General features: G+C 51.0%; 1 protein-coding gene across 1 annotated transcript in view; it reads right to left on the bottom strand.

Moving 5' to 3' along the window:
* Positions 1 to 261: 261 nt before the first annotated feature.
* Positions 262 to 14,034, bottom strand: part of ABCA13 (ATP binding cassette subfamily A member 13) — a 149,130-nt gene continuing 135,357 nt past the window's right edge. Inside the window, 5 exon segments of the mRNA XM_032476330.1 lie at positions 262 to 1,726; positions 2,358 to 2,495; positions 3,831 to 3,942; positions 10,058 to 10,150; positions 11,665 to 11,768. Of these exon segments, the coding sequence (XP_032332221.1) occupies positions 1,631 to 1,726; positions 2,358 to 2,495; positions 3,831 to 3,942; positions 10,058 to 10,150; positions 11,665 to 11,768 (543 nt within the window). The 3' untranslated portion in view covers positions 262 to 1,630.

Below are 14,034 nucleotides of genomic sequence, written 5' to 3' on the forward strand. Positions count from 1 at the left end.
GCAGGCTTCAAGCACACAGCAGCTCAAAGACAAGGAGAGAATTTTTAAGAGCAGAACATAGCAGAGCAAAACTCAATTAAATCTTAAGCTTCTGAAGCTTTAAAAGATCTAGCGTGGTTTCATTTCCTCCTCAGCAACGTTCAGTTAAATCCCTAAAGATGCCAGGAGGTACTCCGGCAAGAACACAGCGCCTTTCCGAGAATCAGGCCCAGTTAAAACACATCTCATTTATCCACTGCGGCAGAAACGTATTCGCGTTTCACAAATTTTCTTTATTGATTCGACAACAACAAAAGATTACATTTTCCATTTTGACAATGAGACGATCTTAGAATTGGGGCGGAAAAAAAAATCATAAAAGCCTGAATTGGAACGTCTTTAAGAAAGCATAATTCACATCATACAGGTGAATCAGAATCGTTCAGTCAAAACGGTCTGTGGTTCCAGGCTTCCTCCTGACCGTTTAAAAACATCTCTAACGCAGGGTGACGTCCAGGAGAGATACAGCCAAATGAAATCTGACGTTAGCGAAGAAACGTCCCAAGAAAGCGTTTGCCTCTGATCGCAAGCTACTGTTAACTCAGAAACTTCAGTGAGTAAAGTTAAATTTTAAAATGAAATCAGTGCAGCCCTCCATGGGGGGGGGGGGGCAGAAAAAAACGTTATTCAAAGAAGGCTGAGAAATATTTCAACTCAGAAATGCCTGACTGGAAGCCCTTTTGAGTCACAGACACAGACAGGTGCTGGGCATCAGAAACCAGCGTGGGGGCCTTGTGGACACCCAGACTGCGGACCTCCCACCCCGGAGTCTGGGACTCTGTCCAGCCTGCTCCCAGGAGATGCTGGTGCCCCTGATATGGAAACACCAAAAACCACTGGCTCTGAATAATTTTAAGAATAGTAAACATAAATCCAAATGAATAAAAAGAAAAATATATCTACACCTTGTATTTCTTTCTATATTGCCTTAAATATACAATCTGTGAAATTCTAGTAAAACTTTTTATGAATGATACAGAGTACCCAGTTCGATTTATTTAATTTTGCTAAAGGTTCGACTAAAAAACTCATTATTTTTTTTTAAAAAAAGCATCTTTTGTAGGGAAAAAAATGGCATTTTTAAATATCATCCCATTTAATGCCATCCAGGATTAAGCAAAGCGTGATTTTTAACTCATTGAATTGTGAATTGTTATTTAGACACATGCAAACATGATTTGGTAAAAAGAAGACAAAAATAGTACTTTTCCTTATGCAATACGTTAGGAAAGGTTTTAACCTCGGGGGCTTCAGTCTCCTTAAAAGGAAAGTGAGCTATTCGGCATGGCCAGCCTCCGACAGCCTTTCCAGCTCCAGGACGTCCCAGCCTGACCGCTGTCCGTTTGTTCACGCCCTGTCACACGAGCCTGGCCCCCACCCTGGCTTGGCAGACAGAGGCAGTGTGTCGGAGCAGCTCCCCAAAAGTCTGCAGAGAGGAACGGCTTTCCAGCTTGTCGGTAATTAATTAACAAAGAGTTTCCAGGTAGAAAATGAAGGAGAGCAGGAAAGTTGACTGCCCGCCGCGTGTTCTCCGGTGCCTCGCACCCCTTTGATCTCGGAGAATTAATTACAACAAAGGACAACACAGTGTTTAGATGGGCAGGTGCTGCGGGCGGTCGCAGTCAGAGGCTGGATCCGCAGAAGGTGGCGGAGTTTGCTGCTGCTCGGTGGCAAAATTAATAAAAACCTGAGAGAAATGATGGAGAGAGTTGTTGGCTTGTAAGAAAACTCAGCTATCTGCTCGCAACTTTTATAAGGGACATCGTCGCAAAGCACTGCCCGATGTTTCCCTAAAAATCACAAGTCATTCGTTCATACCATCCTCTCCTAAATCAGCATCCACAGGTAAGTCTTCCGAGCTCCCAACTCTAGGAATGATAAACCTTCCTGGACAATTAATAAATGGCCAGCGAATTCTCAACGCCTTAAGCATGGCTTTAGACTGAATGTTGGATTGCATTTCGCCTTCCGGTACCCCCCAAGAAACCAGGCACTTTTCTTCCCCAAGTCGGCTATCCCTCCGTGACAGTGGGGGCCCTTAAATCATTCCAGGGGTGGTCGGTAAAGTGAGGACAGGAAGCCTCATGGGGCCCGACTTGCCTCCTCACCCGAACGCCCAGTGGGACTATGAACAGATGGAAGCCCCGTTGCGTGGAGCGCACGCAATAAACAGACCTCCTCGTGCTCCCCGTCTGCATCAAAACTTTGTGAAATTAAACAATGATCAATAAAAGAAACGGCGACCCCAAGAAGCAATCTGGAGTCGATCTCAACAACACAGCGAAACGCGGCTCGCTGACTCCTTCAAGGTCCCCTACCTGCTCCAAACTGGTTTGGGTGATGGAGTAATGTCTGATCTTCAAGACGTTTTTATGGTTCTCTAGAACTTTGAACAGGTCAGCCAGACAGCCCCGTCTTTTCGGCACATCGTATTCCAATAGATTATGGTGCTGCCCCTAAAAGAAAAAAAAAAGTGTTTTGCATCATGTGAGTGAGCAATTGCCAAAGAAAACGGATCACCTTCTATTTAACGGCCAGATAAATTATCTTTTTTTCAAACCACACACAAATACAAGCTAAGTGTGTGCGTGTCTGTTGTGAGTCCCCAGGGAATGCATGTTGACTGCAAGTCACCAGGAAGGAGGCAGACAGGAGGGGCGCAGCTGTCTTTCTGGCCCTTGATGCCAACGCCTTTCGACAAGCACGGGGGAGACCTCACAGAGGGGCGCGAAGTGCCTGGGGACAGCTGGGAGTGGGGGGTTGCATGGCATAAGAGAAATGCAGGAGGTGTCTGGACTTGACGCTCCGGCTCCCAGCCGTGCTCACCATTAGCTGGAAAGATATTTGACTGTCCCAAGCCTCACTATCACAGGTGCAAATGGAGATGCCAGGGACTGTTCCGTAGGGTCGTTCAGGGTGGTCCTTGAGCCTGAACACCTGTGGCTTGGACAGCCTACTTCTGACCCAGTAGGATTTTACTCAACGGTGGATGTTCAAAGAGACAGGCAGTCGCCACTCTCAGGAAGGACTACAACTGCCAGAAGCCACGACAAGCTAGAATCACGGGAGATCTGCAGACGGTGCTCCTGGGACGTGAACGTGCACAGGGAGCCCCAGGTCACCTGGCTAAGGGGCGGCTTTGGACTCAGCAGGCTGGGACTCGGATTCTGCAGGTCTAAGCCGCTCCCAGGTGATGGAGACGTGGCCGGCTCAGGGACCACACGTTGCGCCAAGTTTGTGGAAGGCGACAATCTCAGGCGTGGGGCACGTCTTGAGAAATAACACTGGAACCACCCACTTACAAACCCCCCAGCAAAGACACGGGAGAAATCTAATTTCGTCCTCTCCCATCCTGACCACAGCGGAGTTGTGGGTGATGGGGCTGGGTCCCCAGAAAACGGCGGGTTGAGTAACCAGCCAGAGGTGGCCAAGCAGGCGTGTCGTCTTCGGGGAGATGGAGGGACAGCCACCGTCCTGGCTATTTTAGGGGGAGGTGTGGCCTGTACTTTGCCAAGAGGCCAAGTCGATAGGCAACATCTTCTGACAGCACAGAATTAAAACAAGGAGCGGGGGAGGGTGTAGCTCAGTGGTCAACCACGTGCTTAGCACACACAAGGTCCTGGGTTCAAGAGTAAATAAATAAACCCACTTTCCTCCCTCCCCCCAAAATAAATACAATAAATAAATAAAAATAAATTTAAAACGAAAGAGTTAAAGCAAGGAAAAGACAAGTGCATTTGTAAGATCTTTTTAGCTGAAGACAGAGACGGAGCGCCCAGTCTTAGCACTACCTTAAACTGCAATCCTGGGAAACAGAGCGTCAAGCAGTCACAAACGGCAGCGTGTTCATTCTGACTTGCCTCCTCGCGGAGCCAGACCTTCACTGTGTAGCCTTCACCGAACCTGGGAGTTGAATTAAAGGAAAAAAAAAATCACGGTTACTATTGCGTGGACCCAAGATGGGCACGTTCCAAGTCCATATTCACAGGAAGGCGGTATGAAGAAAGTGTTCCAAATTGCTGGAAGATTTCGTAGTCTGAAAAATCTGACACTCAGGAATTCATTACAACCCGGCTCTGCCACTGGCTGTCCTTCACGGACACGGGCGCCGACGTGCCGTTTTACCCGATTAGCACATCGTGGCGTCAGCACCTCTCTCGTGAAAGACGGGAAGTGAGGAGGTGGCCTGTGATAGTGAGGTGCTGGGTTATGCATCACAGAGAACCGCTCCAGAGATCTGGGTGGAACGGAAAATTCTCATAAGCTCCAGGACTTTCTTTAATCCTTTCAAGCTTTGTTTTGTTTATGCCTGAAGAGCAGCCCCGTCTTCCCTCCCCCATCCCCGAAACTGTCCTGGTGAACTTCGGACTATAAACTCCATGCTTCAGAAGCACGGATTCTGCGATTTACCTTCCCTTCCTGGGAGGGTCGCTTTTAACGCTTGGACTTGACTCTCCGGCTTGAGTCAGTCCCACGGGAGGGAAAAGTAAACAGGAGCCGTGAGCAGCTGTGACAGGTTCCGTCCACGTGGGTCAAGGCTGTGCCCACAGCCTGCAGGCGGGAAGGCACCTGCCGTGGTTCTCAGGACGTGCTCCGCTGACCACGTGCAGAGGGCCTGGGAACTCACGCCTCATCACCGGGGTCAAAGCACCGGCGCCCACCGGTGAGCCGTGCCTGGTGCCAGCCACCACTGCGCTCCGGCTCTCCCTTGTGCACACACAGACGTGCACACACAGTTGGGGATGTCTTCTTCATAACCTACGACAGTCTTGAAACGGAAGTCACAGAGCACAGCCTGTTCAATCCAACGACCTACCCTCCACCGAGGAAGGAATCCCATGAGAAGTCGAGCCTGCACAGACACCTGACACCCCTTGCCCCCCCATCTTCCTCTGTAACAGCAACCTAACCACAAAGCGCCCAGCTCAAGTCTCCATGTCTTAGACTTTCCCGTGGCCAGAATGACCAATAAAACATAGGTCCCAGTTACTGGATGGGACCTTCAGAAAGCCAGTTTAAGAGGGGACAGTGGCATGTGTTCCTTTTGCCTTTCCCTCCTTCCTCTTGCTGGCTGTCCAGAACCTGGATGTGATGGGTGGAGCTGCAGCAGCCACTTTGGGGCCAAGCAAACTGTAAAGACGTGTGCCGACAACCAGTTACTTCTGGATTTTTATTGCACATGAAGATAAATACGCTTTATGGATGTGCTTCAACCAACGTGTCTGATGTTCTGTTACCAAAGAAGAAATACAGCTCATGATGGATTCAAAGAAGAGGAAAAACAAAACCACCAGATGAAGGTCTCAGGAGGGAAGATCAGGTTAGTATCAAGCGGGTGGAAGAAAGACTCTTGACAAAGAAGCAAACGTCTTTTTCAAAAGCAGAACAAAGCGCGGAAAGAGTGATGAATAAAGAAAATACGTCGTGAGACCCCATCGAGGGGCTAGCGGACGGGCGGCATCTCTCAGCTCAGGAAACCAGAAATTAGATGGGAAATGCGACGGGTGCCAAGGTCTCGGTGAAAAGGGAGACCGTGTAGAAACACTGCCCAGGGGAGGGTCAGCGAGAGAGCCGCTGGTGACGATGCAGCGGGAACCTGCATCCGGGCACGTGGTCCAGCCCTGGGACGCGCTGCAAAGGAGGGAGGCAGGAGGCCCCGTGACGCGACCTGAGGGCACAGGAGTCAGACTGGCCGCATTTGCGCCCCACCACCAGCTCACGTTCCTAATTGGCTGAATGGGAACAGTCGTGAGAATGTATGTCACCGAACCAAATGGGACCAGAGCCCTTGGGTTCGACTCCCACTCCTTCCACTCACTGGCCAACGGCCCTGGAGAGGCACGCAGCCCTTCTGTGACTTACTGTCACTACCTGTAAAAGAGGGGTAACAGCTGTGGCTACTTCGCTGGCTGTCACGAGGAATAAGCAAGCTCACACGCACGAGGCCACTCAGAACTGGCAAATGGGACGCACTAGGCGGGGGTCATCTCTTAATGTCACCACCCAGCACGCTAGCGGATCTCCACATGGAACTTGGTCCGGGATGGACAAGAACACATGTGGAAATGGTTGCCAGGGGACACAGGAAACCTGGGGCGCGTCACAGAAGGGGCTGCCCTGCAGGTGACGGGCACAGGGGAAGGGACACAGGAGCGACCCCCGGGAAGGGGCCGGACCGCCGCGGAGGGGCGATCTGCGATCACAGGTTACGTTCACCCTCTGCCGAATTCAGAAAAGGCGGCTTTCCTTTGCCAGAAACGGGGAGGGCCGTGTTCCCAAATTGCTTGAGCCCGAAGGGAGGTCATCCAGGGCCACGGAGACCCCTCCTGCCGAGAGGGAGCAGGGCGCAAAGGGAAGCCGCGGGCAGCGTACCGGCTCCGTGGCCACTGCGCAGGGTGACCCAGGGCCGGCCGGGCAAAGCTGGCACGGAGAGCTGTCCTTTCTTCCTCCTGTCGATCGCCCCCTGCATCCTGACGGCACTCCTTCGTTCCTTCCTTCTCTTTCTGTTTCTGTGGCTCCTGGTTTTTCCCATCCATGCACCCCTGCCCCCCATCTTGTGCCCCGCGAGCTGGCCCGCCAGGCGTGAGCCCCCCGTGCCTGCTGCCACGACGGCACCTGCAGGAAGCCCCCCGAGGTGTGCGGGCGTCTCACTGCTGGCACCGTCAGCATCGGCCCTGGGATGCAGAAGCCGCACCGAGGCTCATCCCCGCCGCGGCGCCTCCCCGTGGGCGCCTCCTGCACCTGCCCTCGTGGCTGGGGGGCTCCTGAGGACCCGCCCCGGCGTCTCACTTCCATGGGGTTTTGCAGCTGTGGCACCAACTCCCCCTTTAGACGGATGTCTCCGAGCCCAGGCCAGGACCCTCGACGTCTCCACAGGGGAGCCCTCAAGCTCACGTCCCCACCCAGCCTCAGGACCAGCGCTCCCAGACCTCGCCTTCTCCCGCGCCACCTCCTGAGAGCCTCCCCCCATCCCTGCCTCACGCCCGCTCGCCCTTCCTCGTCCTCTCCTCGCTCTTCCCACACGTCCTCAGCCCCGCATCACGAGTGCATCAACGCCTCCCCGTCACGGGGGCAGAAACGGGCACCAGCGCCGCCGACGTCCCGGCTGAGAAGCCCATCCATTTCACCATCAACCTTCTGCTCTTTATCTCAATATTATGGAAACATATGGAAATACATGGAAAAAAATATAATATCTCAATGTGTGGAGTGTAGTGAGTTTCTTATAGGAAAAGGCCAACTTTACAAATTCCTTTTTATTGTTTTGGGGTTTTTTTTGTGGGGGGGGAGATAATCAGGTTTATTTACGTATTCAGTGGAGGTGCTGGGGATGGAACCCAGGACCTCGTGCGTGCTAGGCACGCGCTCTACCCCTGAGCTACACCCTTTCCCTTACAAATTCTTTTTCAAATGGATGCAATGTGTGCTCTGTGCGTCCCCTGTGTGCATCCAGCCGCCCCAGCCTCTTCCTGGGAGGACGGGGTGTGCGGGTAAAGCTGGGTGGGGTGGGTCTAGCGTGGGGCCGGGGGTGGAGTGGGTTGCGTCTGAGTCCCTCTGGACCAGGTTAAAAAGACCAGAGGACCCCCACACCCTTATAGCCAAGAGCACCCGGAGCAGCTCTGCTTGCGCCCGGGACAAAGCCACATGCTGGAGGGGAAACTCTGGTGCCCTCTGGCCACCAGGCAGGCCCCCAGTGTTCAAGAGCAGCATGCAGCGGGGCCCTGTGGCCGCCCGCAGCCCTGGTCACCTCTGCAGAGCCTTCGAGGACACGGCATTGAAGGCAGCGAGGCTGTTGGGCGGCTTACACACACTCTGTTTCTTGGACGCTCTGCCACTGGGGCGACTGGGAGATTTCCGGCCGCCCGGGAGGGGAGTGTGGGTCCAGGAAGGGTTCGGGTTCTGCTCTGGAAGAAGCCGGCCTCTCCTCCGCAGCCGGGTTGCATTAAACATCGCAATACGTCAGCGAATAGCCCACAAGCCATTTCTCGCTTGATATAATTCTTATTTACTCCCGCGCCATCCTCAACCACGTGACCCGCTGTCAGATCGCAACCTCAGAGGAGACTGTTGGGCGCGCAGACCAGACGGGCGAGAGGGTAGCTCTGCCCCGGGGCTGCCTCCAGCCCGCGTCGCTGAACCCAGGCACAAATCACCCGACAATCAGGCAACGGCTGTAAAACTTTATGGAAGCCTTCATAAAGGCTGGGGAGTGTGAAATACTGTCTTTCTCCTGATGACTCTCATTAGAGGCGAGCAGAGCCCCGCCGGCCTCTGGGAGGTCTCCCCGCCGAGGGCCTGGCCGGCAGGTGAGGCCGCCCGTCCCACCACCGAGCCACAGGGCGTCGGGCGCCCGCCCCCCAGCGGGGCGCCTCCATCCTCACCTTCATCATGGTTTTCTCCCTAAAATGAAATTACTTCCACATAATACACAGCAGACGGTTCAACAAACCCTTGCTTGTGAGGGCTAACTTCAAAAAGGCAGTAAATGAGAGCGAAGAGAGGTGTCGCACGGAGGAACAACGCTGCCCCCGCGCTCGGCCTGTTTCTTCTACCTTCCCCTTTGTATCTGCTGCTTTTGCTACAAGTTAATCGCGAAAGGGACATTGCTCACAAGCTGAAATTAAATAACGTCCTGTCTCTGGGAGACCTGCCTCCCAGGTAGTGAGTGTTTAGCTGAAACCCCTTTGTTCAGCTCCCAGGAAGCATGCTGACCAGCCCCCCAGGAAAGGACAAATTAACACGTCCCTCTGGCGGCTGATCGGAAACAGGAAATGTTTGAATTTCCTCCTCCCCTTTTAGTATCAGAGAAGCCCCCGGGAAGGTGGCTCCTTGAGACAGTGGTCCACCGCCCACCGCCGTCCTGATCTGCTGAATTTCCATACGAATAAAGTCGCTCTTCCCTGCCCCAGCGACTAGTCTCTCAGTGTATCGGCCTGTCGTGTGGTGATTGGTACGAGCCTGGACTTGGTACCAATGTGGATAAATTAACTCTGAATCAGAAGTAACAGATTAAACAAATTTTTAAAAAATTTACAGGTACATCTTGGAGATACTGAAGGGAGTCATAAATATCTTGGTCTCCCAGTGTATATAAAAGTTATGTTCATAATATTCTGTATTCTATTAAGTGTCCAATTGCATTATGTCTAAAAATTGTACATACCTTAATTTTTTAATGACCTTATTACTTAAAAATGCTATTATCTGAGCCTTCATTGAGTATAATCGTTCTCACTGGCAGAGGGTTTGAAATATCGTGAGAATTACCAGAACGGGACTCAGAGATACAAAGTGAGCAAAGAAGTTGGAAAAATGGTGTCGACAGCTGAGCTCAGTGCAAAATCACAAACCCCGCAACACGCCTGCAATGCAGTGACTTCGAAGCTCTGTGACGTGAACAAAGAAACCAGTTAAGCCTTATACACGCTGAGAATAGCTCAGGCTACACTGGATTTTTTTAATAAGAAATTTATACGGGGATGTAAAAATGCTCATTCAAGATGATAGAAAAAATCATCGACTCCAAAAAGGTAAATGGAAAAGGCGGGAAAAGACGATTCACCAGGAAGGAATCTAAGAGGTCGTGTGCGCGAAGTCTTTGGTTTTTAGGAGCTGAAATGAGGAGCAATCACTGCGACTCTCTGTCACCCCCTGACGTCACCACAGAGCTTTCTAGGACTCAGCATTCGGGGACACGTTGCTACAATCCTCTGATGTATTTTGCATCGAGGAGGCATGTCTGTCCTTCCTTCATCTTGACTCTGGGATCGTATTCCCAGCCCTCCCAGTGTCGCCAGGAGGACAGTGCACGTCCCAGGACATGGAGACAGCTTGTGGGGAAAGCACGGGGCTGGCGTGGGAGGCAAGTGTGGGGACCGCACGGCCCCCTCCCCTGCCCCGTGCCCTCCCCTACATCGGCCTGGAGCGGATGCGTCTCTAAAGCACCTGTGGGGACACCCGCCCGCGTCCCGCCGTGGATGCTCAGTGAACACTGAGACGGGGAGGAACGGCGAAGTACCTGTTCTTGATGTGCTGAGGGGAGCCCAGGCACCGGCAGCTGCCCCGGACCATCACGGCAAGTCTGGTGCAGAGCGCCTCACACTCCTCCATGCTGGGGAGACAAGAGACCCGCGTGAGCCACGTGCCAGGTGCGGGGCTGCCCAGAACAGGGAGCCCCGCGACGCACGGAACGTCCCCGGACGGCACGGAAACCTCACGCCAGCCAAGGAGCCTGCTGTTAATGGACATGACTTTCGTCAGGGATCCAACTATGTGGTGAGCACGTCCACGTAACAGGCAGAACAGCTGTAAAAGGTGAGGGAGGGAGCCTTCCAGTGATGGCACCAAAATGCAGAATGGGTAAGAGTGACCTTCACCCCAGAAAGTGGAAATTTTATGGAAAGAGACCAGGTTTGGGGGAGGGTGTAGCTCAGCGGTGGAGCGCATGCTTAGCAAGCACGAGGACCCGTGTTCTGTCCCCAGCCCCTCCGTGAAATAAATTAAATACATAAACCTAATTTAAAAACTAAATAAACTAAATTACCCCCCCAAAAAAACACACACAAAAAAGAAGCAAAGTTTACTAATGAACTTAAATGAAATCATGAATGGATGGAAAGATGTGTCAAAAAAAGGAAAAGAATATTTTTAAATGGGAAATGATCGTATAAAAATTACTTAGAATAATACGAACATGTAAGTATAAATGTAAAAGTTAATAAATATAAATGCAAAATGCAACAAATATTAACTGTATATAAGACACAAATAAAAGTCCTATTTTAATATAGCATATAACATACCATAATAAATAATATTGTAATTTGTAATTACAATTTAGTTTGTAATACAATTTAATATTATATTGATATAAAGCATGTTATAAAGATTGCAATTTACACTTACATCATAATTATATAAAAGTATAATGTTAATTCTAAAAATACAGCATAATGCCAGTCAAAATTTTAAGTTTATCAGTCCCCATGAAACGAAAAATTGAAAATAATTATACGGCATGTCTTTAACATTAGTTAGTGAAAAAGATGGGACCGGAAGAGCAGAGGAAGGAGATTTGCTCCAGGAAATATTAATATTTGCTTAAATAATTTAAATGAGGCGCTACGCTAAGGAACTCACAAGGCAGGTCACTGGAACAAGATGAGACATAATATTATTTTAAAGACATAAGTGCCTGAGGGCAGAACGTTCATTCTAAGCGTAACAGCCAAGGAAGAAGCTACCACAGGGAAAGTCTGATACGCTTGGCAGTGCAAAACCACAAACTTCTAGAAAGTATCTCCAAACACAGCACACTATCATTGAAACACTGCAGCAAAAAAAAATAAAATGGGTAAGGGTTGATGTACTTATTATAAAGAACTCAGATTAGCGTAAAAATAAACAATAAGAGTTCAGTAGAGGAACCGGGGGTAAATAACACGCAAAGACAGGGGTGTGGTCTGTGCCGGTCCACGGGCTTCAAATTCCAGCCCCCACCCACTGGCGGTGAAGCCTGGGTCAATCCCACTCTGCGTCTGCGTCCTAATCCGTGCCGTCCCCATGGGGTCGCGTGGGTACCACCGTGCCTGGTCCTGGATGCTTCCCGGTCCCTGGGATGCCCACCTGTGAGAGGTCAGCACCACCGCACAGCCTTCCTGAACCTCCTTGGCGATGGCTTTCCACAGGTACCGCTTCGAGCAGGGGTCCATCCCAGAGCTGGGCTCATCCTGCAGGGTGATGAGTGGAGGGGGAAGGCGGTCAGGAGCAGGAGCCGCACACCGCCCAGCGCGGCCAGGCCCAGCCGGGAGGAAGTCCCGAGTTAGCTCTAGCCGGCGGCCCTCCTGCTGCAAAGCCCAGATGCACCGTCACAGCGGCTGAGGGCCCCTCGGTGGTCCGGTCCAGCAGGCTGACCCTGATCCAGCCCAACCTCTATAAAAGCTCAGAACGACCTGCCCCAGAAAGACCCACAGGGCCAGGAAAAGGCTTCCTCACTTAGCAACATCCAGTAACGTAAAACTCCTTGGAGCCTGACATGTTCTCCTTCAGTAAACACTGAAGCACTTCCTACCCGGACCACGTTGGCAAGAAATGTTTCCAGACCACATGACGCGTTTCTGTACTGTCTGCGGTCAAGGAGGGCTAAACACATTTTTCTTAAAAGCTGAGTGCCACCAACTTCCCCAAAGAAAGAAGCAGAAGGAAATGAACAAGAACGAAAGGAAGGAAGGAAGAAAGAAGGAAAAGAAAGAAGGAAGGAGAAGAAGGAAAAGAAAAATGAAAAGAAAGAAAGAAGAATGACCTATCAAGAAAGAGAAAGCAGGAAGAAAGAAAAGAAAGAAAAAGAAGACAAGAAAAAGACAAGCAAGAAAGAACAGCAAGAAGACTCCAACGAAGCCCCCCCGCCCCCTCCCCTCCCAGAAAGGAAGAAACGGCTCCTAAGACTCCCTCCTCCAGCGAAGGAAGGAGGAAGAGGAAAGAAGAAGGAAGAAAAGAAAAGAAAGAAAAAAAGAGAAGGAGAAAGAAAGGAAGGAAGGAAAGGAAGGAAGGAAGGAAAGGAAGGAAGGAAGGAAGGAAGGAACACACAACTGGTCTTTTCTGCCAATCAAGAGACAGAGCGTATAGTTACAAAGTAAGTCACATAGAAAACCAACGTACAGTTGCCAGGGGGGAAGGGGGTGGGGAGGGATAAATGGGGAGACTGAGATTTGCAGACACAACTAATATATGTAAGACAGATACACCACAAGTTCCTTCTGCGCAGCACAGGGAACTATATTCAATACCTTGCAGTCACCTGCGGTGGAAGAGAACGTGAAAAGGAACACACGCACGGGTAGGAGCGGCTGAAACGTGCCGCCGTGCACCGGAGACTGACACCGCGTTGTAACTGACCAGACTTCAATAAAGGAAAGACAGTCTATGGCCGGTGTGGTCGTGCAGAGGTGTTGCCTAGGCTCGCACACTGGTGTCGGCTGTGAGAGCCCCTCGTCCCCTCTCTGGGGAGAACCCTTCTGTGCGTGCGTGTCTCCCACCAGTTGCTCTGAACACTCACATCGTCAGTCACTAAAGCCTGACCTGGATGACTGCATGGACTGCCTTCAGGGACTCCAGCAGATGGACACTCTGATCAGGACCATTTCCAGACAAGGAGGGAGCGGGCACAGAAGGTGTCGGGGGCAGGCGGGAAGTGGGACTCGAGTCCCCAGCCTTGTCACTGTGCCCTAGTCCTGGGTGACCAAGGGGGGCCGAGAGCAGGGCTGCGTGGAAGAAGATGTTTGGGGGGACCGGGGGGTGCTGCGGAGAGCCAGGGATGCACGCCAGGGGAGAGGACCCCATCCTGACTCAGGAGATGTAGCGGGGAGGCTGACCAGGGATTCTGCTCAAAGTACAAACGGCCACGTCCTGTGAACTCTTCAAGGCGAGCCTGCCTCCCCTCGTAGGGAGAATGTCACCTGCAAACTGCAGAACCCTGCAAACTGTGACCAGATTTCAGAATACACAATTACGCAGTTGTCTTTGATTTTGGACCTTGTAAAAAAAAAAAAAAAGCAAGCTTCGAGCAAGTAAGAGGAAAACTGGACTCAGATTCCAAAAGACAATCCATAAATGATGGGGCCATGTTTCCAGTGCAGGCCTCTGAGCCCCCTTCTGCTCCCTTCACTGAGCTGTTTCCATTTAATGAACAAGAACAGGGGAAGAATCTATTTTGTTTCTCATATTTCAGGATGTCCCTCAGACTGTCCACAAGCATGAAGCCCTGGGATTCACTCCAGTGATGAGAATCCACTTTTATTTATTGTTTGATGGTATTATTTTTAGCTTCTGCTGCACAGCACAGCACTTCAGTTGTATGTATATATATTTTGGTCCATTATAGGTTATTATAAGATATTGAATACAGTTCCCTGTGCTGAACAGTAGGGCCTTGTTGTTTATTGGTTTTATATACAGTAGTGTGTGTCTGCTAATCCCAAACTCCTAATTCATCCCTCC

Source organism: Camelus ferus, unplaced genomic scaffold, assembly GCF_009834535.1.
Source record: "Camelus ferus isolate YT-003-E unplaced genomic scaffold, BCGSAC_Cfer_1.0 contig385, whole genome shotgun sequence".
In the NCBI taxonomy this organism is placed as follows: domain Eukaryota; kingdom Metazoa; phylum Chordata; class Mammalia; order Artiodactyla; family Camelidae; genus Camelus; species Camelus ferus.